Source organism: Mustela lutreola, chromosome 4 (assembly GCF_030435805.1).
Source record: "Mustela lutreola isolate mMusLut2 chromosome 4, mMusLut2.pri, whole genome shotgun sequence".
NCBI lineage: Eukaryota > Metazoa > Chordata > Mammalia > Carnivora > Mustelidae > Mustela > Mustela lutreola.
This window is the reverse complement of record NC_081293.1, coordinates 50,834,818-50,860,692: the sequence shown is the minus strand read 5'-3', so window position 1 is coordinate 50,860,692 and position 25,875 is coordinate 50,834,818. Positions and strand designations below refer to the sequence as shown.

Below are 25,875 nucleotides of genomic sequence, written 5' to 3'. Positions count from 1 at the left end.
ATCAACATAATGGAGAAGTTCTGGTCCAGAGCATCCATGGAGTAGGTGCTAGTGATTTCTGACTACTGTGGGTTTGGGGGAGACCACCTGACTTAGTTTGGGGAAGCATTTAGCAGGTAGCTGAAAGGCCTGAAGAGGTGGGATAGTTTCTGCCACTCAAAATACCCTAAATGAGGTAGGCTCTATTCCTTGGGTTCATTGGCACATGGTGGCTAAAGCTTCTTGAGGACAGTAGACTCTTTTCCCAAGAAATTTCCATGACAAAGATATTTGATTGTGTTCACTCTCCACAACCTCCTGCTCAGGGCTGGATTCAGATTTTGTTGAGTATGAAACTTATAAATTTGGGGATGCCTTCTTAAAGGCAAAGACTACGTAATTATGAATGCCAAATTAGGCTTAAAGATGAATGTTTATTTGGAATAAAAATATATCAAGGCAAATTAAAAACTTTTAAGTTGACAATACAAATATAAAAATGCTTAGAAAAGTAATTTTTTTATACTGGACATACCTACATTAAAAATTTCTTCCTGGGGTGGTTTTTTATTTTTGCCAATTCTTTTATAACTTTATTATATAATTATTTTATAACTTTATGTATATATATACACACACATATATATATACAGAAATTATACTATATATATATGAGTGTATATATATATATATACACACATTTTAGTGGAGAGAGACAGTGATCTGAACTGACTGCAGTTTAAATAACCTACTTCTGAAAATTTTATAAAAATATATGACCATGTGACTGAATTATCCCCCAAGGACCCCATGTAAGCAAGGAGCCCTAATCACACAAGCTTTATTAGCTCTGTGGTAAGTTTACCTATGAAACCTGTTTCCCTGGACAGTGGTATGGGATGCCTCCCATCACTGCTCACTTGATGTTGAGACATAACTGGGATTTCAGCCCAGCTCAGGTGCCCAGTATTTCCTCAACTTAAAAATCTTGCCAGTTTTAAGTTCCATTCCTTCATATTCCCACTTCATACAGTAGATGAAAAATAACCAAAGTTTAAGGGCTTTGTCCCTATAAAAGCCATAGGTTTGGGTTGGACTTCTTCATCCACAGTGGAAAGGGCTTCCCTTAAAATCTCTAGGGCCATTGTCTACATAAATAATTTGAATCACCCCAGGTCAATATGTCCACGCCATTTCGGCATCCCACTGTCTCACGGTCCCTCGAAAGAAATACTATGCCAGCTGGTGGGAGTGATTAGCTTTTCTAGCTGCCCCCAACCCCCTTTCTGGCATCAGGGCCTGGCCTTGAGGCTTCAGAACATCCTGATAGACATGAGTCCTACTGCTCCTTGGAACATCTGATGGGTCCCCTATGAGGGGTGGAGTTGGAGCAAACCCTGAAGGGGAGAAACAGGACTGGTTCTGAGGCCCATGCAGGTCCATGTCCAGGCATGGGTTACCCCAGCTGAATGACATTTTGCTCCCTGTTGGTTTCTGGATACCAGACAGAGACTTAAGACATTTTGAGGAGGTCCCTTCAAAGCGTAGGGCCCCATGAGGTACCTTTGCCAGCATCTGCAGGCAGTGCTTTTTCTAGTGTACCAAACTGAGAAGCTTACAGAGTTAGAACTTGTAGGAAAAGCCAAGTTTTCCCTGAAATTGTGCATTGTCACTTTAATTGGTTTTATTTAAATGATTTTTTAAAAAGAATTTGATGATTGACCTGTATTTTAAACAGTACTAAAGAGGATAGCACTTGTCCTCACATAGGTTGTTCTCAGAGCCCGTGTATAAAGAAGGCTCAACAGAACTTAGTTTGGAGAATATAAGATTTAAGGTAGATAGTGAGCTTCACCTCTCTGGAAGGTTATCATGCAGAAGAGAAGAATACCTTATTCTTTGAGACCCCAAGCTGTTAAACTGGGCCAACGGGAAGGAATCTGTGGAAGGTTCTGTCCCAGGGGAAAGTCTCTTTCTAAGGGTTGTCTGTGACAGAATGAGCTACTTTTTGGTGACCCTCAACACATACATTAGGGAATGGATTTTGACATTGTTTGGATTTGGTGTGGAAATGAAATCTGAGAAAATGGGGGTAGCATCTCATGGTTAGATAACATTCTGATAGAGTGAGGGCGTCCCTTTTCTTTGGCTTCACCTTCCTCTCCTAGGCTAAGGAGACCTTACTCCTAGACACGGTTTTCTGAGTCTTTGGTTTTTACATGGGCATTCATCCTTATATGCTTAGCCCCTTTTTGCTCTGCTGTCACTCCCTGGCAAAGACCCCGTTCCATCTGTGATACTGGCTGACACCTCGCTTCCATAAGTTTCTGGTAGTCATGGCCTCCGCTCATGGCCTGTCTAGTCATCACCTTGCCTAGGGCTCAGATCTTCTGCATGTAGCTTAAGCCAGGAGTCCAAGTGTATTGATGTGACAGCTAGGTTGTCATTAAGTCCTTACCAGTATCTGTAATCACCTGAACCTATATGATTCTTGACTTATTTAGTTTGGGTGGGTCTCAGTGTTTGCTTTGACTGAACAGTGGATCCCATTGAGGGAATGGATCATGGCACAACCTCCGCACCATGCCCTCCTTGGAATTTTCTCTTTCATAGAATATTAGTTTCACAACAGATTCTCATCCGTAAATACATTTTGCTCTGCCTGGCTTGACTAAATATATCCTAGCTTATTCCATTTGTCTTCACCTAGCTTTTGTTTTCCTTTTCCCCCAATTCAGTACTTTCTTGTCACCAGTGCATCTACTGAGTAATGCCCTAGGTCCTCAGACCCTAAAAGAGTGGCAGTCCCTGCTTGCATCCGTCCCATTCCTGTATGTTTTAATGATAAATTACCCCTTAAAGGAGAAAAGGGGAAGATATTTTTAATGAGGGCATTGGAAATAATGTCCTGCTTTTATTACTTAAAAAGGAAAAAAACAAAAAACTCAGTTTTATGAGTTGATAAATACCACATGGAAACAAGTCTATAGGAAAGAGAACTGTGATGAGCACTTAAGTTCATTCATTCTCTCTAAGGGATCTGGATCCAGTCTTGCCCAGAGAAAAGTTGGGCTGTGTCCCGAGCAGGAGTGAAAAACTTGCCATGCCAGAGACCTCACAGCTACGTTGATTCCAGCCCTCCCCCACATCATCTCTTCGGAGCAGACGGGACTTGTCAGGTGTTGTGCTCTGTCTGCCAATTATCATCTACGTTCCTTATGAGGCCTTTTGTCTCCCTGGACCCAAATCCTTAACCTTTGTCACATCACTGACTTGGAGTGTCTGCTCGATCACCTGGCAGAAGTGACACCAGCTTTAGAGTACCTCAGCCTGCTGGGCAATGTGGCCTGTCCCAACGAGCTGGTCAGCTTGGAAAAGGATGAGGAAGACTACAAGAGATACAGGTGAGTATCCAGGGGTTGGAATATGGTGGAAATGGAGAAGTAGCATCTTTGAGTGGGGGAGGGTGGTATTATGGGATGCACAGTAGGTGTTAGGTAAGTTATTAGTGGGCTTCCTGTGATAATACTAAACTTTCATCTTTTTGGTAACCTGAAGCCATCTTTTCCCTTCATCAAGGTCACAGGAGCCAAGAAACATGAAAAGCTGCTAGGTGGTCTAGGTCGGGGGTTGACAATTTTTTTTTTTTTTAAACAGCTAGGTAATAAATATTTTTAGGCTTTGAAGGCCATATGGTCTGTGTCACAACTAGTCAGCTGTGTTCATAGAGTGCAGAAGTAGCCATAAACAATTTGTAAATGAATAAACATGGCTATTTTTTTTAAGATTTTATTTATTTATTTGACAGAGAGTGAGATAGAGAACAAGCAGGCAGCAGGGCAGGCAGAGGGAGAAGCATGCTCTCTGTTATGGAGAGAGCCCAATGTGGGGCTTGATCCCAGGACCCTAAGATCATGACCTGAGCTGAAGGCAGTCACTTAACTAACAGAGCCACCCAGGTGCCCCAGCTATGGTTCAATAAAACTTTACTTACAAAAACAGGGAGCAGGCCAGATTTGACCTATGGCTTGTATTTTGTTTACCCCTACTCTATGTTTTAAGATTTTCCTCAGGGTTACATTTTACAGAGAAAGCGTTTCTCACTAAAGTTATGGAGCTTATGTAGAATCCCAAGAGGACGTCCCTGAAGGCCCATAACTTTGTTCCACAATGCTCTGCCCTACTGTCTACCAACCACGTGCTTTGATGGGCTCTAAAGAGAAATGCTTTTCTTCCCCCTCTCTGCTACTAAACCATCTGCTTTGAAATACCTGATCCACCTCTCTTAGGGACGTTCCTTCATCTTATCTATTTTACTAAACTCATTTTATATTTTCTTTCTATATTTTGAATTCTGTGTATCCTTATTCTTGATGTTTTGCAAATGTTTTTAGATGATCTTTTCATGTGTGTAGACTCTCTCTCATGATATAAGCTCTCATTAACATCCTACTTGAATCACTGTGGGAAGAGGAAAGGAAAGAGGAATGAAAATGTAAGACAGATAAGGCCACTGGACAATAGATTTGGAAGGATTGGGGAAAGAAGATAATGATTTCTCTTCAGACTCCTATAAAAATTAGTGGTGATGCACGAAGGAATGAAATCAGGGGAGTTCATGTTGTATAAAAGTAAAGCTGTAAGAAATATTGAAGGCTATTAAATATTCAATATTTTCAATATACGTACACATAGATACATAAAGGTACATCAGGAATCCTGTTGTATTTCCTTATTGGGAAACATTGTGTACCTTTAACCTCGTTTTCTGGATTTCTAGATTAATGTTGTAGGGGTCTGAGACTATTTTTGAACCATCTTAGAATTAAACTCTAACCCTATATTTATTTATTTATTTTTTAAAAAAGATTTTATTTATTTGACAGAGAGAGATCACAAGTAGGCAGAGAGGCAGGCAGAGAAAGGGGAGGAAGCAGGCTCCCTGCTGAGCAGAGAGCCCAATGTGGAACTTGATCCCAGGACCCTGAGATCATGACGGGAGCTGAAGACAGAGACTGAACCCACTGAGCCACCCAGGCGCCCCAACCCTACTTTTAAAAAAATGTAGTAAGTCTTTCTCCAGTATGAAAATTTTCATGTGGATGTGATCCTGTAGATTTGAATGTCAATTCTGTTAGGGGAGCTATGATTAATATCCAGCAGGTGAAGAGTTACACATTTCTAAATCAACCCTGTAAGTTGCTTAATCACTTAGAACTTAATTTGCTTCTTTAACATTCTTATCAACTCTGAAACACTTAACAGCCTGATTTCAGGTATGAAGGGGTCTCTTAAAACATATTTTATCTTCTTCTAGCAATTTATAAGACATGTCTTGGAACTGTCAAACGAGTCCAAGAAAGGTCTTTCAGTCAATATTTTTAGTAAACCAAGCACAATTTAGGAAATTTTCATTTCTTTTCTGCATTTTTTCTTTAGATATCTGTGTTTAATTCTTTTTTTTCTTAAAATAAGTTATTTATTTATTTTACTAGAGAGAGAGCACACAGAAGCAGGGAGAGGGGCAGAGAGAGGGACAGAGAGAATCTCAAGCAGACTCCTCGCTGAGTAGGGAGCCTGATGCGAGGCTCAATCCTATGACCCTGAGATCACGACCTGAGCTGAAATCAAGAGTTGGATGCTTAACTGACTGAACCACCCAAGCGCCCCATGTGTTTAAGTCTTTAAAATAGCCCAATAAATTTTATATATGTATGTATATGCCTCTGCACATCCATGTATATGTGTCTTTGTGTATGTGTGTGTTTGCATTGACACAGATGTTCATTCATTCATTCAGGGAGCTGTAGGTAAGACAAACTGTAGGCACATTTTTGTTGTCTTTTTTCCCTAGAATGAGAGAAGTGAAGTGATGAAAATCTTCAATTGCGTCATATTCCATTTAGTCTCAGAATAGAAAATTTATGAGGTTGCAGAAGGAAAAAAGCTAATACTGGTTTTTGGTTTTTTTTTTTTGGTGGTTGTTATTTTAACTGTTCACAGAAGTATAAAAATAATAAGACCCATAAAAGGGTCAGATTAGAAGATGTGAGGTGGGGTCTAGCTTTAAAATGGGGAGGCTAGTCTAGATCAGTGACCCTTCACCAAGACATTTTGATTAACTTAGTGGCAAATGCAACAAAGAAGTCAATAGGTATTTGGACGCTCACCTGACTATTGGATTAAGTAGTGTTGAAAATGCTAGTGGCTCTAGCATTCTGAAATACTCCACTTCTAAGCTGTTACAAGTCTTCCTTTACTATCTTGTGCCATTTTGTATACTCTGCTTATATATTTCTCTCCCTACTTCATATATGTCCACATCCAGAGGGCAGCTTCTAGTAGGGAAGGCTGCATCTTCTTGCTCTTTGAAGACACATCAATATCTAGAGTAACGCTGGCCATGCAACAGGGGCCACGTAAATATCCCCTTGGAACATTTGGAAATTATTTTCTTGGAAATTATTTTCTTCTGAGAAGCTGAGTGCTTACAGAGAGATGTATGGCCCCCTGGGCATCTCAGATGCCTGCTTCCTGTTTGGAATCAGATCCATTTGATGTCCACACACAGTTAACAAGCAAGGAACTATCCTTCAGACCCAATCCAAGTCCTGGTCATTGGGTCTTGGTCCTTCAGGAAGGGCTTGGTTCTAGAGGAGTGATTTGTCTCATGGGCTGGTGCTGGTGTCCACTAACCCTGCCCTCCCAATGCCACAACTGTGGGAGTTGAGGGATGGGCCTGTGTTTGTGTGTCGAGGACACACAAACAAGGTGTGTTGTTTGTTTAGGCACATATGGCAAAGTGGCCGTGAGGAGCTTTATTCTGAGGGCCACACACAGCTGAAATCACATCTAGTCAAAATAACCCTAGAAAACCCACAAGTCACTTGCAACGATGGGAAGATGCTTACACTCTGAGAGAAATAGGAACTAAGAAGACTGGAAGGAACATTAAATGTGTGCCCATCCATCCACATTCTCTGCACGGCATGTGAGGCTTGAGTGGAATGGTAGGCCTGTTCTCTAGCAATTCTAAATTTTTTATTCATCTTATTATTTTTTTTTAATTTTTTATTTCTGGTTGATAAGCACTCTCACACTTACATTTGGATGAGATGAGTGTATATATGATGTAGCTCTGTTCTCCGGTCTGTAAGCAGTTCTGCTTTGTTCATCTTGGAGTTTGTGCTTCATTTACCCCTAAGAAATCTTAGCGTTTTACAATAAGGCTTTTGAAGCCAGGGTTCTAGTGTTTGGGTTTCTACAAAGCAATGTGGCCACCTTCCTTTTTATTTTCCTTTTGGTAAAATATTTTCCTGGCACTCCATCCACAAAGCATGAGGTCTGCCTTCCTCCTAGCTGTTACCCAGAGCCTAATAGTAGGGCCTCTATGTAAATTTATGTGACATTTTCACTAGAAAATTGCTTAAAAAATGAATGATATTTCTACAGTTTACTGTTTTTCACTTTAAGTACATTTTCTGACAATATGTCTTCTATTAATCATTTAAGCAATAGTAGGAGCCTTAAAGGAGTGTATTCAGAAGCAAGAACCCATGGCTCATTTAGTGCTGTCTGAAAAAATTTCTTATTGATTGGCATCCTCTGTGGTTATGTGATGTAATATTTATAATATGTCACCCAGCCATACATCAAAACAAGTACGTCTGTTTCATTTCTAGGGGAGGTGTTGATTTCAGAGAGGTCAGCCCACTTTTAGGTCACGGTGTGGCCAACACTGGAGCAGAGGTGGGAAGTGACAGGATTTATGAAGTTATTGGAAATGGCTTCACAGATGCTTCACTTTCTGCTGATGCCTTCCTCCCATCCCCCCAAGGCGCCCCTCTTCCTTCCTTCCTTACCCCCTGTGCACACAGTTGGATTTTCTTGGCCCATATCCCCGTAGTAAAATGGGCTCATTAAATCTGTATGTAAGCATGAGCATACTACCGAGTTGTTGAGCAGTGCCGTCGTCCTGCTGGGGCAGGAGCGAACCAGGCCTGGATTTTTCCTTTGCCATCCATCATGGTTCATGGCTGAGAAATGTCCATTGCTGTGTTATTATAGGAGCTTAAGCCTGCCCGTGCTTTGCTGTGTGTACACACTTGTGCTACTATTTGGGGATGAATGTTGAATAAAGGTGAATGGGATAACAAGCGGCATTCAAGCTTTGGTAGGGAAGAGAGTGGCGTGGCAGGGCTGGAGGGACTTGGAAGGCCATGGTCCTACTAGGAAACCACTTGAGGCCTCCTGAGGTCTTCAACACTAGCCAAACAATGAGTCAACTGTGGGAGACCAGGGTGCCCAGAGTGGTCTGTTTCTTGTCTTCCTTCTCAATTCTTTTCTCTCTCCTTCCTGGAGGAAAGACAACAGAATGCAAGTCAACTGCGCAAAGAGCTAGCCAGACCTGGCTTGTCAAATAAGGAGTTTGGTCTCACGGCCTCTCAGCCGCACTTTTGTCACAGAATCCTTTGCCATTCACTCCCTCCTGCCACTCCAGTCGCTCCGTGGTTTGCTCCTTCCTCCTGCCTCCCCCCCCCCGTAGGCCCCTCTGTATTTCTTACAACTTTAAATTATTGAAAACGTGACACCCTTTCTTTGTTCCCTCACAGAGAGCAGCCCGAGGCCTGCCCAGTGTCTGCAGCACTCAGCCAAGGGGAAGGAGGGAGGGACCCTCCGCAGTCTGTTGGCCGTCCCTGGGCTGCCACCATTTCCCAGCCAAATAGGAGCTGTAAAACTTGTGGCTTACATAACCCAGCTAGCATTCTCCAGCTAATCTACAATCTGGGCTTTGAAGATCACAAGAAAGCAAAGGTCACGACCCAGAGATCAAAGTGACAGAAGCCCACAGAGTAATTGCTGGTTACCCTCTGTAGAGGGCCTTGCTCTGTCCTGTGGGTGTATTGTTTGCACGGAGACTTCAAACATGCTGCCGGTGGACTGTGAGGAAAATCAGCTGGCCTTTGCCAGTTGTCAGGCGTTCATTAATGCTGTAGGTGAACTCACCTCGGCTCATTAGAGTGAGATCATTGTCATCTCTCTGAGCATCTGGAGTGATTCCACTCACAGTGTTTGTTCATTACTCTTTGGTCTTTATTGACTTTTTCTCACAGCCCTCCTTTACCTGGAGGTGTGAGGGGGTGGTTATATAAGGAAATTGGAGTAATAAGAAAGGAGGCTATGGATGTGTTTATTGGAAATTAACTTGGAGGCACACAGAATTCAAGCAGGCAGAAGCTTAAGAGAGGCTTAGGCACCATCGAGTCCATTCTGTTCATCGAGCAGATGGGAAAGCGAAGCTCAGGAAGGCAGCAGAGACCGAACCAAGATCCCACAGCAAAATAAGCCCCCAGTCTGGACCCTTTCCTCTGCCCCGTTAGTCCCCCCAAAAAACTTTTTGTTATGAAGACCTCTCCTCTGTTTGATTTTCTGCCCCTTTCGTCTCTTTAATATGCTTTGGTTTCTTCAACAAGTTGACATGTAAGCCATCGCTCACTTTTTAAAGTTAGTCAGACACATTTAGTCCATTGACGAATGCTTTTGATTAGCATGAGGAAACCAGTGTTACCAAAAGGGGTTGATGTCATCTAGGCAAAAGCAGAGGAGCTTGCTGTTTTGTTGGCTTGCTCACTCTATTCTGTTAGGCTTTGTGAAAGACTGAGAACATTCCTGGGTCACCCATTGCTGACTTCGGGGGCCTCTATAGAGCATCAGTAGCTCGCACCATGTCTCCCCACCACCCCCATGAATGGGAGCAGTAAGGTAGCAAGTGATCATGGGAAGGATGGGCATTCTATATTGCCAGAAATGGAAAGAGGTAGGAAGAAACTCTAGGTGACCTTGCATTCTGATTCTCTTAAGATCTAGAAACCTCGTATTTCTTTGAGTTGGAGTCTCCTCAGAGAAAGAAACATGGTAGCCAACCACAGGAGCAGACAACAGAGAGTGGTCTTGGGGTTTCTGTGATTGCGTGATGTTACTGGGGAGCAGCCAGCCACCCCTGGGGTAGCAGTTTGAGCAGGAGCAAAGAGCATCCTCCTCTCTCTTTGAAGTCTAGATGAAAAATGCCAGAGCTCTGGGATTCGGACAGAGAAAATTGATTTGGGAGCAAAAAGCAAACAAACAAAGAAGGCTTTCTGCTCTTCCTTTCCTCCCCCTGCCAGTTTTAGGTGTCTCCTTAGAGGAGTCCTAGAAGAAAACGCAGCATTGACTATGAAAAGAGAGAGAACCTGAAAAGGTCTGTCTGTGGGTCTCACTTTTTGAGAATGGGCTTTCAGACAGAAACAAATGGGTCTTTACACACCTTCCTGGGATCCCTGATTTCTTCTCGATAACTTCACCTTCCACATCACAGCCGAGAGTGCCCCTGACTTCCCGCCCCCAGCCCCAGGGCTTTCGCCCAGCCACCTTGGGAAGGTCAGGAAAATTGGAGTTGCCCTCTGGAGCTAGGGACATGAGACTCAGAACTTAGACCGATCTCTTTTCATTAAGGAGTGCCCTGGCTTAACAAGCAGTTTTATAAATCTGAAGCTGTCTCCGGGTGTCACAGGATTTATAGACGGGGGTTTCTGCCATAAAGTGGTTTATGATGGCTGCCTTCTGTGTTATTAGTAGCTGTCTCTTCCTTCAACCATTGCTGTTTGATAATAGCCTTAAAACACCCAGAATTACTTACCTGCAAGCCCCATTCCCGATAGCCCCTGTTGACAGTCTGAATAAGTTTACTGCCCTTTTGTTGTACTTTACCTTCAAAACAAACTGATTGAACCATCAATAGCTCGTGGAAGTTGACAGAGGCATGTCATCCGGACTAGCCCTTGTGATTGCAGGTTATCTGGGGGAGTTAACCTTCCCGCATTGTTAACTGAAATGTTTTATGTACTATGCAACTTTAGGATACGGCTGTGATAACCCCAGTAACTAAGTAATACATCACGGTAAAGAGATTTTGGTGCAACAAATAACCCTGGATTAAATTTACAAGGGTCGAATTGATATTGTAAAAGCCTTCATTCTGTGGCTTCGGGAATCCTCGGTTGTATTTTTATGGCAAACTGGTATTATACTCGGGATTGAAGCTGCAGCTTTTGACACCCTGACATGACCTAGAACAAAGGGAAATAGATCTCCAAAGACCGGGGTGGGACAGGCAGGCAGAAAGCCCACTGACTTATCACTTGGCAGTAATGTTTGGAGCTAGTTCCAAACCACCCAGGGGCAGGGAGATCTGGGGGCTGCAGCCGCCTTTGGGATGCTTTGAACCACAGATGCTGGGGTAGGGCAGACTGTGAGCAGAACTGGGAGGGAGAGTCTTCACCACATCGCCAACCTCGTGATTCCAAAGCTATTATTCGTCATGATGTTATTTTCACTTGGACAGCATTTTGCAGCAGGATCGCTGGCATCATCCACCCTGAGAACTTACTGGAAATAAACTCTCCTGGACCTACTCTGGCCGTAGGGGACCAGAAACCCTGGGGGTAGGGGTCCTATGATCTGTGTTTCAACAAGCCATCCGGGAGGATGCTGGTGCCCTCTTAAGTTTGAGAATGACTGTGCTGGGATACAAGCTCCTTGAGAGCAGGGACCTTTTTTGTTTCATGTCTCACCTTCTTCTCTGCACCTGGCACAGGTTGTGACAGGTGGTTGTCGCTCGCTAATTATTGGTTGTAGGAGTGAATGTATGAAGCCGTCTCTAAGGGAGGAACTTTCGACCCAGAGCTGTCTCAGGCCAAATTATCTGGGGGCAAGCCTTCCTAGTGTCCCTCAAACCACTCTAAGCACCCACCACGTAGAAACCCCTGGCTGGCCGTCAGGCTGGGAGTCAAGTCAGCCCTAGTTTCAGGGATGACTGGCAGCCTATTTCATGGGCTGTTTCTTCGATTGTATAAGATGAGTGCTCTGAAAACAGCAGCTCTTTGTCATCTAAAATTTTTAACTAGCTTAAAAGCCAGCACCTCTCTCTCTCTCCTTTGATTTCAGGGCTGTGATCCAAAGTGGGGCAAAATGACAACGTGCTGTCTGTTGTCATCATGGTTCCTGCCAGCCCCGTGAAGACATCTTTCATTCCATCATTAAACATTGGCTGATTTTCTAATACTGATGTTTTCTTCACCTGAATATTCATCTTTTCCCACCCTACACTTAGTGGGTGTCTTTACTCCTCTGAGCGTCACTCCTGACATATTGTTTCCATCTGTACGTGTCTTTATTTGAAAGAATCTGTTGTCATCAAGACTTTCCTGCTATACGCAGAAGATGGAAGTTTTCTCTGACACTGACTGAGGCCAGTGGGAGTTCTACTGGAGGATGGAAGTTCATTTGAGGCTTTGTGGAAACTTACTGATTTTGGATCAGGTGAGAGGGCATTTGGGATGGGAAGGGAGAGGCTCAGGGAGAAGTTGGAAAGAAGATGATAGATGGAGACCAGGGAGGAAGCCAGAAGTGGATAGTCACATTTCCAGGACCTCAGATGGTGGGGTGGCCACTTCTGGGGAAGGAAAGTACGCCTCAAAAGAACTCAAGAGTATTTTCACTTTAAGGAGTATTTTGACTAGAAACCTCTATGCTGTTTTCTCTGGCATTTCAATAATCAGCCAAATCTTTGGGCAAGTGTATGGAGGCCACCTGGTGATATGAGTTCATCTCATGAAGGTGGGAGCTGGCCTTGGGAACCCAAGACTCCAGTGAGGAGGGGGGCATGTTATTTACTCCAGGTTATATTTGCACTGAGAAAAAGCTCAGTGCTTAGGATTGCTTTGGGGTTTGGTTCTTTGAAGATCACTTGAGATTTCTTGTTTCTCCTCTTTCTCCTCCAGCCACTAGTTTTCAGTCATGTAGTGAGTAATGTTAGGTCCCTTTCTCTGTGCTTCCCAGAATTTCTTTGTGCATAATCTCAATCTCAGCACTTAGCTGGATTTCTAATTTCTCCATGTGAGTCTATCTTCCCCATTATACCAAGAATCCCTTTAAGAGCAGAAATCATGTTATAATCACCTCTGTAAACCTAGGACCTGGAACATGGTAGGTGTTCAAGAAATACTCATACAACTGAAATAAACCAGTATTTTATTGAGTCCATTGTAATGTTAGTTTTTGAGATAATGTGAGAGTGAGAAAAAAATATCCCTGCTTTTAAGAAGCTTATACATGAGGACATCAACTGAACACGAATAAGATGATTAAAAAACAACCAGGTGTTAGGTGGTATGGTGCTCACAGCGTATCCTGGGAGTACAGAGAAGGAAGAAAACAATGTGGTCTGGAGATGCAGAAGAAAAGTTCATGTGGGTTGGGATTTGAAAGATGTGTGAATAGTGAAGAGGCTGAATACAGGAAGGATATGACAGATTCCTATGGAGATAATCTATTGGTCTTGACGTTGGATACCTACTGCTTCTGCCTAAGTAGGACAGGGTCTAAACAATAGTGATCAAGTATGTGGGCTCGGTGGAAAGCATCTGGGTTGATAACTGTCCTGAGGAAGAAGTATAGGCAGGTGTCTATAAGTTTTATGTATTTATTTATGTTTATCCACCAATCCCACAGACATGTGGATCTTCTCATTAATTCTAAATATAGCTTCTTGAGGATAGTTCATCACGTAAGTAGTCATTAGCTTATCCTTGGAGGTCATGATGGACACCAAAGACTCTTTCTGGAGGAATCTATATATGTTAGTATTTGTTGGACTATTAAATCCGTATGCTCTCTAAACTGATTCTTCTTGTTTCAACTTGTTAAAAATAATCTTCATAGTGCCAGTGTGGAAGTAACTCAGGGATGATGAGAAAATCCTCAGGACCCCTGTTCAATTCCTCAAGGAAGCATTTTTCAGTATGTGTGCTTCTTACTTCTATCCCAAAGTCATTATGTTATTACAACCTCTAGTTTATTATCCTGGATGGCCAGTCAATGTCTCTTGTCTTAGTTTCAAATTGAAGATTTTTTTTGTTTTAAGGATTTTATTTTCAAGTAATCTCTACACCCATTGTGGGGCCTGAACTTACAATCCCCAAATCAAGAGTCACATGCTCTACTGACTGAGCCAGCCAGGCATCCCAAAGATCTGCTTTTATCTCAGAGATGAGAATTACACAGATGACCCACAGGAATGGCAGTGACAAAATGGTACAATTAGGCTTTAGGTTAGTTTCTCTGAGAACTTTCTGTGTAACATTGAAGCTGGGTCCATTTCTAGAATGGAAGGGCGGGGGTAAATACGTTGACAGGATCTTTCTGGCTCATGGGGGGTGTGTGTGTGTGTATGTGTGTATCTACATTTGAATTAAGAGCAATCATTAGTGCACATTGTTAAGAATTAGTTGTGTGTGTAAAATATAATTACTTGGATTTCTGCAAAGAGTGATTATTCATTCTTTGTGAAAGAAAAGAAAAGCAGCACCAAGATCTAAACTTCTGAAGACCTAATGATGTAGATCCCTGAGCATGAGACAAATTGCATGGGTCTTTGAGGCCACCACCTACCCTCCTGAGTTGTCTCTGACTGTCTTCTTTCAGATGCTTTGTTCTGCACAAGCTGCCCAATTTGAAGTTTCTGGATGCCCGGAAAGTAACCAGACAAGAACGAGAGGAAGCTTTGCTCAGAGGGTCATTCATGAAGGTGGTGAAGCCCAAGGTAAGCTGCTTACTTTCTGGTCTATGTCTTGCCTCACTGGTTATTCATTGAGCACAGAGGATGTTCTTCTGTGTTTGGAACACAGCAGAGATGTCCAACCAAGGTCTTATCCATGCATACACTGTTGGCCTAGCAAGAAGTAGGACTGGGAATAAATTGGGTCTTCCTGGGATGCATCTAAGGGGACCTTATTTGTAATTGATTTCACCCAGGTGGCTCTTTCACCCATAAAGCAGCATCATACACAGACCAGTGGTCATGTTCTGGGGAGCATATTTCTGGTCTCCTCCTTGAAAATGTTTTGTTTACAAGGTGGGGCCTCTGCAGGTCTGTTGCTGAGAAGGAAGAAAGCTTGGGGCATTTACTTTCCCTTAGGTGTGTAGGATTCCTCTAATGACCCAGAGGGAGCTCACCTTTCTTGGGGCCATAGTGGAGGCAGCAGAGAGTGATTTTCTTCTGTTCACAGGTATGAGGGCTCAGTAGGTCTCAGAGATATTGTTAGTGGGAAAGGCCATTTTTTTCTGACAATGTGGCCTGGGGCTAACATATTCTCCCTACAAGAGCCCTCCAGAGTTCATGGGAATAGTCTTACTGACCTTTTCTTTATTGGCTGAGTCTGCATCGACGCCATGGAAGTGAACATGGTATCAAGTTAATGACAGCATTGATGAGGTGGGGGAGATGTGGCTTTGAGTCTTGGATTCAGAATCCAGGGGATTTTTAAGGATGTGAAAAATGATCTCTTTGGGAGGAGTTGGGGTCCTTCCATGAAGCCCAAGTCCAAGGAATGGACCAGATGACCCTTGATGATCCCTTTCAAGGTCCATCCCTGTCCCAGGGCCCTGTGGTACTACCCTGTCACTTCCTATGGGACCCTAGCTTGTGTGTTGCAAACACTGGCCCAGAAATCCTGGAGGTCTAGTTTATCCTCGCTTATTGACTTAGAGTACCTTGTACATGCATTGGAGATGATTAAGAGGGAAAGAGAAAAAAACAAAACAAAAAAGCAAAAAAACAAATAGGACCAAAGCAGAAAAAAACGAGACCTCTTCCATCAAGTCGCTCAGCTGGCGGCAGACCTCAGGCCACTTTCTTTTCCTGAATCCATGAGGTGCAACTTATTTCCCGTTATACTGAATAAAATTGCTAACAGTTGTGGAAATATATGATACGGAGGGTATAATACTGGCAGATAAATGTATTGTTACCTGTTTCAGCATGTGGGAAATTAATTGAGTGATTCGTTTCATAGCTATTAAAGTGTTAACAGCAGTTTTCCTTATCGAGGCCCGGATTTGATGTATTGCTTATGATTGCCTTTAGTTATTCCAGCTTTGGTAATTTTGTCCAAATGAAATAATTTATTTCTTGGCCTCCTTTTTTTTTTTTTTTTTTTTTTTTTTTGTTAAAAGATTCCAGAGGCAGCCGACATCACCAAACAAAGGACAACAAATGAGCTGTTTATAATATCTTGGGTTCCTGCCTGTTCAACATTTTCCACCTGCATGTATGCATACACTTTACAGGACAGATCAGTATTTCTCTTGCTCTCCCTGTTCCTGACGGGGGAAGAGCTGCGTTGTCCCAGGAACTCTGAGGGGGCACCTATACCCACCATGTGTGCTCATCGCTGCCCTAAAGCTCTCTGTATTCAGATCTGTGAGTCCTCACCCAACCCTAAATTGTAGGAGGAAGGGGCACTGGCGGACTCTGCAGGTGGGGTAACTGAGGCCTAGAGGTGTTAACTGGGCAGCCCCGGCTGGTCAGAGCCAGGCCTGGAGCTTGACCCGTGTGTCTGACCACAGAAGCCACTTCCTCCAACTCGGCTCTTTTCCGAGTGAGCCACACATTTTCCCAGTGCATTTCTCTGTTCCAAATAAAAACCTCCTAAGAAGGCCTAAAGGAAAACAGCACAACACAACAACAACAACAACAACAACAAAAGAAAAAACAACAACAGGTTAAAGCTAAACTGCTCTCTTGGGGTCAAAATAGCAGCGGGGACTGAAATCCTGCCTAGCCTTTGAAAGCACGTGGGAACGCCTCCTTAAAACCCACCGTAGCCGGCTCTGGACTCATAAGCAACATCAGCAGAAATGCTTTTCAAAGCTCCAAATCAGTTTCTAATCAATTGTAGAATTAGCTTATATTTGTGTGATTGACGCCCACGTCTTTACTAATGGTGTTAAGCTTAAAAATATCCATTAATTCATTGAGGAGAGACGAAAATACTCTGACCAAAGCATGGGGATCTTCAGCGGTTATCTTTCCGGAGAGTCCCATGATTTCCTAACTGGAAAGGACTTTGGAAATCACCTGGTCTGTGCCGTCGTTTGATCAGGGGAGGGATCCAAGTGAGGATGTTGTTTCCCGAGGCCCCCACGGTCTGGTCTGGCGGACGCAGAGCTGGAATTAGAACTCAGGGGCCCGGGCTTTCGGAGAAGGGCTATATCTAGGTCCTGATGGTTCAAGCGCATAGGACTTACCTCGCTGTGCCCCGGCTTCTCCTTCCCACTGTATGCGTCTCCCCAGTGCCAGGCAACTCCCCCCGCCTGTTTTCAGAGATACGCATTGGTACTTCTCTAGAAGCAGAACGAGGCCAAATGAGCTTCTTGCTGAATTAGTAAATGGGCGTTAAAAAGGCTGGTTCTCGCCTGCTCACAGTGTGTGCAGACGTCTGTTTGTTCGTGGGCAGGTGTGTATATATGCTATCTCTGTGTGTGTATACATATGTATGTTCTGGGAGGTCTGTGTACACCCGAGTCGGCTTCTAAGTGGAGAGCAATTTCCTCCCCGTGAATTGCGACGCTGTGCTGAGCACACTTGGTGAGGACCTATTTTTCATCCCAGAATCGGAATCTCAAGTTGGCTCCTGTCCTTTCTCAGGCAGCAGTGGCCTGTTGTGCTTATTCAGCGGAATGCTCTGATGGATGATCCGGGGGGCCGTGATTTGGGGAGCTGTTTTCATTTTATTCCTGACATAAAGTATTTGGGAGAATGGAAAATGCCTCTCCAATCACAGCCCTTGCCTTGGGGGTAGGGAACAGGCAGTCTGGGTGTTCTGGGCTGACGCAAATGCAAAATCATCCAGGAACTAATAAACCCCCTATGTCACAAAGGTTTGATTTCGTACGTACCTGGTAGGCCCCCGGTGCCAGAGTGCAAGTTCGCTCTAGCCTCCCCTCATGATGACACCTTTTCCCCTTCGTTGCTGCCTCTTGACTTTTGTTGTTGGAAGCCGCTTTCTGTCTGAGCCCTGATTGTCCTTTAGGAAGATGCCATCGTTCATTAGGGAAGTGATAGGTAATCCTACAATGGACTCTTCTAGACTGCTGTGTTTGTCTTGTTAGTTAATGAATCTACAACAACTAGGCTTTGCTCATTTCCTGGAATCTTAAAGAAATGCTGTAACTTTTGCAAATGCTGGCCGTGGAATCATGCTATTGCCAATGCCAAAAGCACAAAGCTGGATGCAGAGAAGGTGGGGAGGCCCCCAGAGAAAGACTTGTGTGACGACCAGAGCATGATCCCCCTTGCCACATCAGGAAACATAAATCAAAGGGGTGCGAGGCCTGTCCAGGAGGGTATGCATGGAGGGCATACCAGCCCTAGGCATCAGACAGCTCAAGAATCCGACAGTCAGAATTGCTTAATTATGTCCTGGCTTTGTAATTATTCATCCCTGTTCTGGCAAAGAGCACAGTTGTCATTTCTTTGACATAATTATTTAAAGCTGAGCCCTCTTGTTTACAGGCATGTATATGAAGTTGGCTACCAACTGTGTAATCTTCAGAACCTTATAGAAGCGGTGGGGAGAGCAGCTCGAGGGACAGCTGGACTGAGAATCGCAGCCTGTGTTAGAAAGTGTTTTGACATGTGTACTTTTGCTTTTAATGGTGGCCATTCTGTGATAGGTAAGAGAAGGTATCAGGCATGTTTGTGAGCGTCAGTGTGTCCTTGAAAATGTGTGGTGCGTGCCTTTATGTGGGCATGCCTGCGTTTCCTATCATGGGTAGTTGGCGTTATTTGTGTAGTTTTGTATATTTGTGTCTGTGTGAGTGTCTTTGAGGTATTTTTTTTCTCCTGGTGTGTGTGTGAGAGAGAGAGAAAAGGAGGGAAGGGGAGAGGAGGAAGAGGCAAGGAGGGGGAGAGGAAGGTGTGATGTGTTAAAGAAATAAACTTCTGAGTGCAAGTACCTTCTGGAAGTCTTTTTAATTCCTGACCTTAAACTGAAAGTTGGAAATCATTTGGAGTCTGAAGATCACCTCCTTCTATGGCGACACCACACAGTCCTGTGCCTGACGTTGGCGTCAGGACCCAACTCCCTTGTTTCCTTTAGTTTCCTTCATCGTGCATATGTTTTTGGATTCACACACACACACACACACACACACACACACACACACACAGACGGCCACCTAGGATCAAGATAGGGAATGGAAGCATTGGGAAGCCAGCTTTTTGTCAGGATGAAGCAGCTGCTCCCGTACTGGGATGTCAGCTCCATGAGGGTAGGACCTGGCCTGTGTTTATCGCCCCCCCACCCCCAGGGCCTGGTTTACAGCACAGGCTCAGCCAGTACTTGTCAGAAGAATGAACTGGGAACAACAGAACAGTCTGGTAGATCCATGGTGAAAGGTGGTCCATTTTTTTTTTTTTTTAATTGCTTCAATATGGTCCTCTGGAAAAGCAGGAAAGGGACCTCTGTCTTAAGGAAAAAAAAAAATGTAATAACTTGAATCTGTGCATTGGCAGAGAGGAGAGATTTGGGGTTGCCTATTTGTTTTTCCAAAGGGTTTACCCCTAGGATTACTTATGATGGCAAAACCTACGGCCACCCTGATCGCTGAGCTTCTCCATCAGGTAGTATTGCTGGGGAAGGCGAGCGTGGGATCTGAGCTCATGTTCCGTGTCACTGTGCACAGTGTTCTCTGCAGCCTTCTATCGGAATCCACCTGCTCACGGGAGAGGTTGTGGGAAATAAAAACTAGCTTTTCTCAGCAAACATATTAGGGTGCTCCACAAATCTGTGTGTAGTTTAAATGAGATTTTCCTGGTCTTAACTGCCATTATGTTTTTTTTTGTCTATACCATAAAAGAGCACTGCCTAGTGGCATGCTTGGTTTACTTAACTGTTTTAAGCCACGTCCAGCTCTTCGGTACATGCTATCTCGTTGTGAAGCACAGTGTGTTTAACTTTTGTACCTTCTGTTATGTCAATCTAGATCAGTAGCAAACATGTAGCAGGTTATCAGAAACTACCTCTAAATTGATTGCAATTACTAACATTTTATTAGGAATATATATTTTATATAAATATAAAATATTTTTATGTAGGTATGCCCTTAAGTAGATATTCTAAAGCACATACATACACATGCAATTAAAGAGGTGATAAGTTAATCCGTGTTGTGAGGTCTTTACTGTGCCAAACATTCAGAAGAAAACTGAAAATGTCAGTTTATTTTCTGGATATTTCTAATTACCTGAATATGTTAGTGTTTTGTGGTTCTCTTCTGTTTTTATACAGATGTTTCTTGTCTACAGACATATTCAGATTCTATTTTCAGTTACTTTATAGTGAATTTTGAAGGGAGGAAAAATTTTAAATTAATTTATTTTTTGGAAGATGCTTGGGCAATGTGTTTGGAAACAACTCTGGAAGCCAACAATTTGCAGTCTGTTTGTTTTTCATTCTTCTTCCTGATTTCACAGCTTGCCACTTTCCTTAGAGGTAGGGGGAAGGATTTTGTGTTTCTCCATTTTTAGCAGCATGGTGTGTCTCGAGTAAATGCTTTCAGAGTACTGTTCTTTGGAGACATTTTTGGTATGTCTTCATTGTCTTGCTTTTGCATGGCAAATGCCTGAAATCAGAGAGAGACAGGAAAGTTGTACCTCCTGCTCTCGAGCAAAGCCCTATGGATGGAGAATTGAAATCCACAGTAGGGAGAGGGAGAGTGAAACAGAACTGTTGGTGCTGAAGGCAGCTTCTCACAGCCTTTCCCAGAAGCCCCAGGGCCTGGCCAGGTGCTGAGCACAGAGCAGGTGTCATTCTCCATTAGACCCAATGCTCCAGGAGAGATTGCTGTGTCTCTGTTGGAGTCACTGGCTTTCACTGCTTCCCAGTGGCCCAGCTCCACACTCTTCCTCTCTTTGGCCTCCCTCCACCATGCTCACTTTTGTCCACATGCCTAGAGAACCATGGAAGTAAATGGCACTCTTTAGGGAATTCGATCCTTAGGATAGTTCACACAGCCTCTGGAACTCCATAGCTGGGGCAAGTGTGGTAGATCTCACTGTGTATCTAAAGTGATGTGTTTGTTTTTACTTCCCCGTCCCATTGACTTTGGCCTTGGCCATTGACGCTTTGGCCAATGGGATGTGACTGCAAGTGACAGCATGCCAATTCTGGGCCACAGCCTTACGAGGTCCTATGGGTTTCCATTCACTCCTCCTGCGTGTCTGCCATTTGCTGTGAAAAGAACACGAAATACACATTGAGCAGCCCCGAAGCTGACCTGCTAAGCCTGAAGCAGATCTACCCCAGCCAATAGCAGACCTCTGTATGAGAGATAAATTCTTGTTGTAAGCCATTAGGATTTTGAATAGTGTTGCTGCAGGAGCCTGACGAAAAGGTAGGCTATCCGTCCATACATCCCACCTTCTGGTCCTGGCCACTTAAACCAGGGCTCTTAACTAGGACACAACTTTTTAGTTTTCAGTGTCATGACATCAACTTCTTTAGGCTTTTTGGATGCTTAACTAATGAGGATTGCAAGGTCAGACTATGGGCTGATCAACTGCTCTGTAGTATATTATTAGATGTGTTGACACTTTCCTGATATATGAGTAAAAAGAGTGCCTCGCATGTATTGTGTCCAGTGTGTACTAGATATTGAATCAGTGACTTAACAGTTTTACCCTGAATTTCTCCTTGAACTTGAATGTATCCTATGAGGAAACCGATGAGCAGAGAATTTACGTACATTACCCAAAATTACAGAACAACGTAGACTCAGGTTCTTCCTGGGGTCTGCCTAGACTCCAGAGCTCATTCTCTTTGCCTTATGTATTTTAAATTACATGAACACGCATGAAAATATGATGGGAGGCAGGAGTAAAAGAGTAGGAAGGTGAGGATATGGAAGGGAACCAAAGGTAACTTTGTCATTTCCATTTTGACCTTCTGACTACACCCCACCCCCAACCCATTTTGGTGAAATGCGTGGTTGAGGCAGAGAATTGTAGGAGATGGCCTGTGGAGAGCTCTGTTTCTTAGGCCAAATTTGCAAGAATTAGGAGAACCTTGGCAAGGTTTGAAGTGGGAGGAAAGTACGGGAGGTCTCTGCTGGGAGAGGGAGTAATAGAGCTCTGTGCACAGTGGGTATGGCAGAAATCTGTGAGAGGCAGCTGCTGGCCTGGGGCTTCCCAGCATTCAAAGTGCTCAGGCCCCTTTTGGTGCTCAGCTGGCCAGAGAGGTCAAGGAGCTAGGGTGGAGAGCCTTGTCCCCAAGAATTCAGGGAAAGATCTGGGTGGTAGCAAGCAGCCCTGTTGCTGGAATGAAGAGGAAGCTGATGGCTGTCAAAGACCCAGGAATAACTGCCCTGGAAATGGGTTCTTGGCTTACTAAAGAAGTTTTTTGACATTTACTTACCTCAGAAACCTCTGTCGGCTATGGTGTAGTTGCTGCAGTTTGAGGGAGTGGATTTAAGGCCTCGTAAGTGGGCTGTGAAAAGTCCTTCCTCATGGGATCTCTGGTAATGATTGATATGGAGCCCTTACAGCTGATTATATCTATAAACGGTGCATTTACAGCTTGACATTTTCATGATTCACTTGAGAAGACAGTTTCTGGTATTTTGTTTTTCCAATTTAGGTTTTCTGTTATTTTCAAAAATTAGCTTGAAAGGAAAGATAAATGAAAAATAAAGATCCCTCCCTAAGAAAGTAGATTTTCATAGAATGAAGTTGAGGCCCTGCATTCAAGTTACCCATGTTTCAAGCTAATATTACCCTGTATTCCTTATGCAGCCATTGGGTGGGGCTACCCCCTCCCCCCAGCAGGTCCATCCATCAGCTTGAACAACACCTTAGCCGTAACATTCTTTATGCCACTTGCTACCCCTTCCCCCTCGACACACACACTGATTCTTTGCTTTGAGCCTGGTGATTCTAGCCCACTGAAGGGAAGGAGTAGGTTGGAAACACAGAGGCAACTTGTTTAGGAGCAGAAAAAAAGGCTAGTGACTGAGGTCTGAGTGAAGGAACATCAGGGAAGCATCAGTGTCCCTACCCCTAAGTGAGCTCAGGGCCTTGCTTTCGATTCTTGTGAACTCCGTGACTTCATGAAGCTCTGCCTTGCTTCGAAAGTCCCTTCTGGGACATGGAAACGTCAGATGGTGGGGACTGAACCCCTAGGCAGATAGACATCCTAGAAGGCAGAGAAGGCTGCTGGATGGATGGCCCACTGGGGAAAAATCATGAACATTGTTCTGAAGCTAACTTTGATTTACGTTAATAGTATTTGCAATTCTATGGCTAAAGAAAAAGGATAAAATGAAGATGGCATGGTCCTAATTTCTATTCTTGAGTTCTGGTTATTTCCAAACTGCCTACAACTAATAGCAGATGTACTAGTTTGCGAGGGCTGCCCTAACAAATGCCACAGACTGGGTGGCTTCAGCAACAGACATTCGTTTCTCATTCTGGAGGCTCTAAGTCCAAGACCGAGGTGTTGGTGGGAATTGGTTTCTTCTGAGGCCTCTCTCCCTGGCGTGCAGATAGTTGCCTTCCCCCTGTGGCCTCACATGGTATTCTTTTTTTTTTTTTTTTTAAGATTTTATTTATTATTTGACAGAGAGAGAGATCGCAAGCAGGCAGAGAGTGAGCGGGAAGCAGGCTCCCTACTGAGCAGAGAGCCTGATGCGGGGCTCCATCCCAGGACCCCGAGATCATGACCTGAGCAAAGGCAGAGGCTTAACCCACTGAGCCACCCAGGTGGCCCTCACATGGTATTCTTGAAACGTGTGTATGTCCCTGCTAGCTCTCCGTGTGTCCAGATTTCAGCTTCTTACTGGGACACTTGTCGTATCAGATTAGGACCCATCCTAATGGCCTCGTTTCAGCTTATTCACCTCTTTAAAGGCTCCTTCTCTAAACATAATCACATTCGGAGCTACTGGGAGTTCCAGCTTAAACATTTCAATGGGGAGGGGTATAATCCAGCTCCTCCCAGTAGACAAGAAGGGTGAACTTCAAGAAGATATAAAAGAAAACTCACTTATGCTTAGTGATGGAAGGGATGTCTCTGGCATTTAACATTTGCTTGTGTTTTTATTGTCCCCAAAAGCCTAAGAAACAAAGTAGGTCATGGATTAGGATAAAGTAGTGGGATACTCTTAGGCTGTTCAGCTGGAACACAGGTGGAAGTCTTCATGAGGTCTCATTGCAGTAAAATGTAATCTGTTTGTCTGAATGTGGCTCGTACGTACTTTCTGGATATCATCCACGTGAGAGCCAACCAGGGACAATAGGTAAGTACCAGTATCAGCATGAGCTCCAGGAATGGTACTTCCTACATCAACACAATAGGTTCTGGAACCCAATGCTCAGCAGAGCTTCTTTGCATTTAAGATAGTCACCTTTTAGGGCACCTGGGTGGCTCAGTGGGTTAAGCCTCTGCCTTCGGCTTGGGTCATGATCTCAGGGTCCTGGAATCGAGCCCTGTATTGGGCTGTCTGCTCAGCAGGGAGCCTGCTTCCTCTTCTCTCTGCCTGCCTCTCTGACTGCTTGTGATCTCTGTCTGTCAAATAAATAAATAAAATCTTAAAAAAAAAAATAGTCACCTTTTGGGGGCGTCTGGGTAGCACGGTCAGTTAGGTGTCTGACTTTTGGTTTCAGCTTGGGTCGTGATCTCAGTGTTGTGATGTTGAGCCCCGCATCAGGCTCTGTGTTCAATGGGGAGTCTGCTTGATATTCTCTCTCTCCCTCTGCCTCTCACTTTTCTCCTAGAAGGTGCTGTTTGCCCTAAACTGTTCCTTGATAAGTCAAAGGAAGCAGTTTCTTGTTGGAAGGGAGATAAATTAAGACCCACTTCCACTGCTTCCTGCCTGTGTCTTCAGAGGGCTTGTTTCTCCCCTGCCCAGACCTCCAGAGCCATCTATGTTCTCAGGTAGCTGCTGGGCCAGGCCTGTGAACTGGGCGCAACTCTGGGGAAAGCACGTTTTTGCTTCTCCATTGTTCTGTCCACCCATGGTCACCATGGCTTCCTTCTGGGGTCCGTGTACTCAGTCTGGCTCCAAATGAATCCTCACTGGCCCTCTGACCAGGCAAAGTGGTGTCTCACAAGCCTGATAGGTCAGGTCTGCCCTTGGGATGCCTGAAGGCTGGTGGTACAATTAGCTCTTTTATTTGCTTTTCTGCTCCTTACAGTAGAGTGTCTTAGATTAACAGACAGGGCACCATCAATAATGCACAGATGCTCTGTAATTGGGGCTTCCTCTGATGTTAATTTAGCTAAGTTCAATGCTATTGTCAGTGATAGCAATTACACTCAGCCTTTTCACCAAGGACATTTTAGGATAATTTTATTTTTCATGTGCATTTTAAAATATGGCAGTAAATTCTGAGCTACATTACCTGAATTAGAACTCATTATTTCTTTTCAACAGTGAACTAATGCTCTCTGTCTAGGCTCTAAAGCTGTAATTTTTTTCCCCCTTTTTTGAAATGGGGAATTTTAAGTGGGGCTTCTACTCCATGAAGCTTTTAACTTGTAAGCGAAATTTAGAAGTAAATCACTTGTTTTTTGTTGGCATTTTGAAGTGTCGCAGAGGCTCTCTGGGGGAGGGACCTCTCCTGTACTTTATTTGGCCCATTTTATTCATTCCTTCCCACCACCCAACCTTTACTTTTGTTCTTGACACGATTCAAGAAGTTGCCTCCAGCTGCTCTTTGGAGAAGGTTTAAAATCTGGATTTACTGGCTATTGTCTCCCATGGGAAACACACGATTCTTACTTTGTTCCTGGGCTCTTCTCAGATTTGCTGTTCCATTTAGAGGCCAGTCCCGCTCCACATTTCCGATGGAGTTTGGATTCAATGCTGAATTTCTACCTTCTGCTCTCTGTTTCTCCATTCTTTTTGTTTGTTTGTTTGTTTGTTTCTCCATCCTTAATAGAGGTTGCCTAATGCCTCCTTCCCGGTTTGTTGTGAAATTTAAATGAGATAATATGTGTAAGGTGCTCACACTGTCTTTGG

The 25,875-nt window shown here is 43.9% G+C and overlaps 1 protein-coding gene across 3 annotated transcripts in view; it reads left to right on the top strand.

Annotated features, from left to right (window-relative positions):
- The window catches only part of LRMDA (leucine rich melanocyte differentiation associated), a 1,047,313-nt gene that overhangs the window by 585,937 nt on the left and 435,501 nt on the right, over positions 1-25,875 (top strand). For all 3 annotated transcript variants that reach the window (XM_059169813.1, XM_059169814.1, XM_059169815.1), the window contains exons 5-6: positions 3,249-3,383; positions 14,500-14,617. In XM_059169813.1, coding sequence (XP_059025796.1) covers positions 3,249-3,383; positions 14,500-14,617 — 253 coding nt within the window. The remainder of the gene's footprint in view (positions 1-3,248; positions 3,384-14,499; positions 14,618-25,875) is intronic.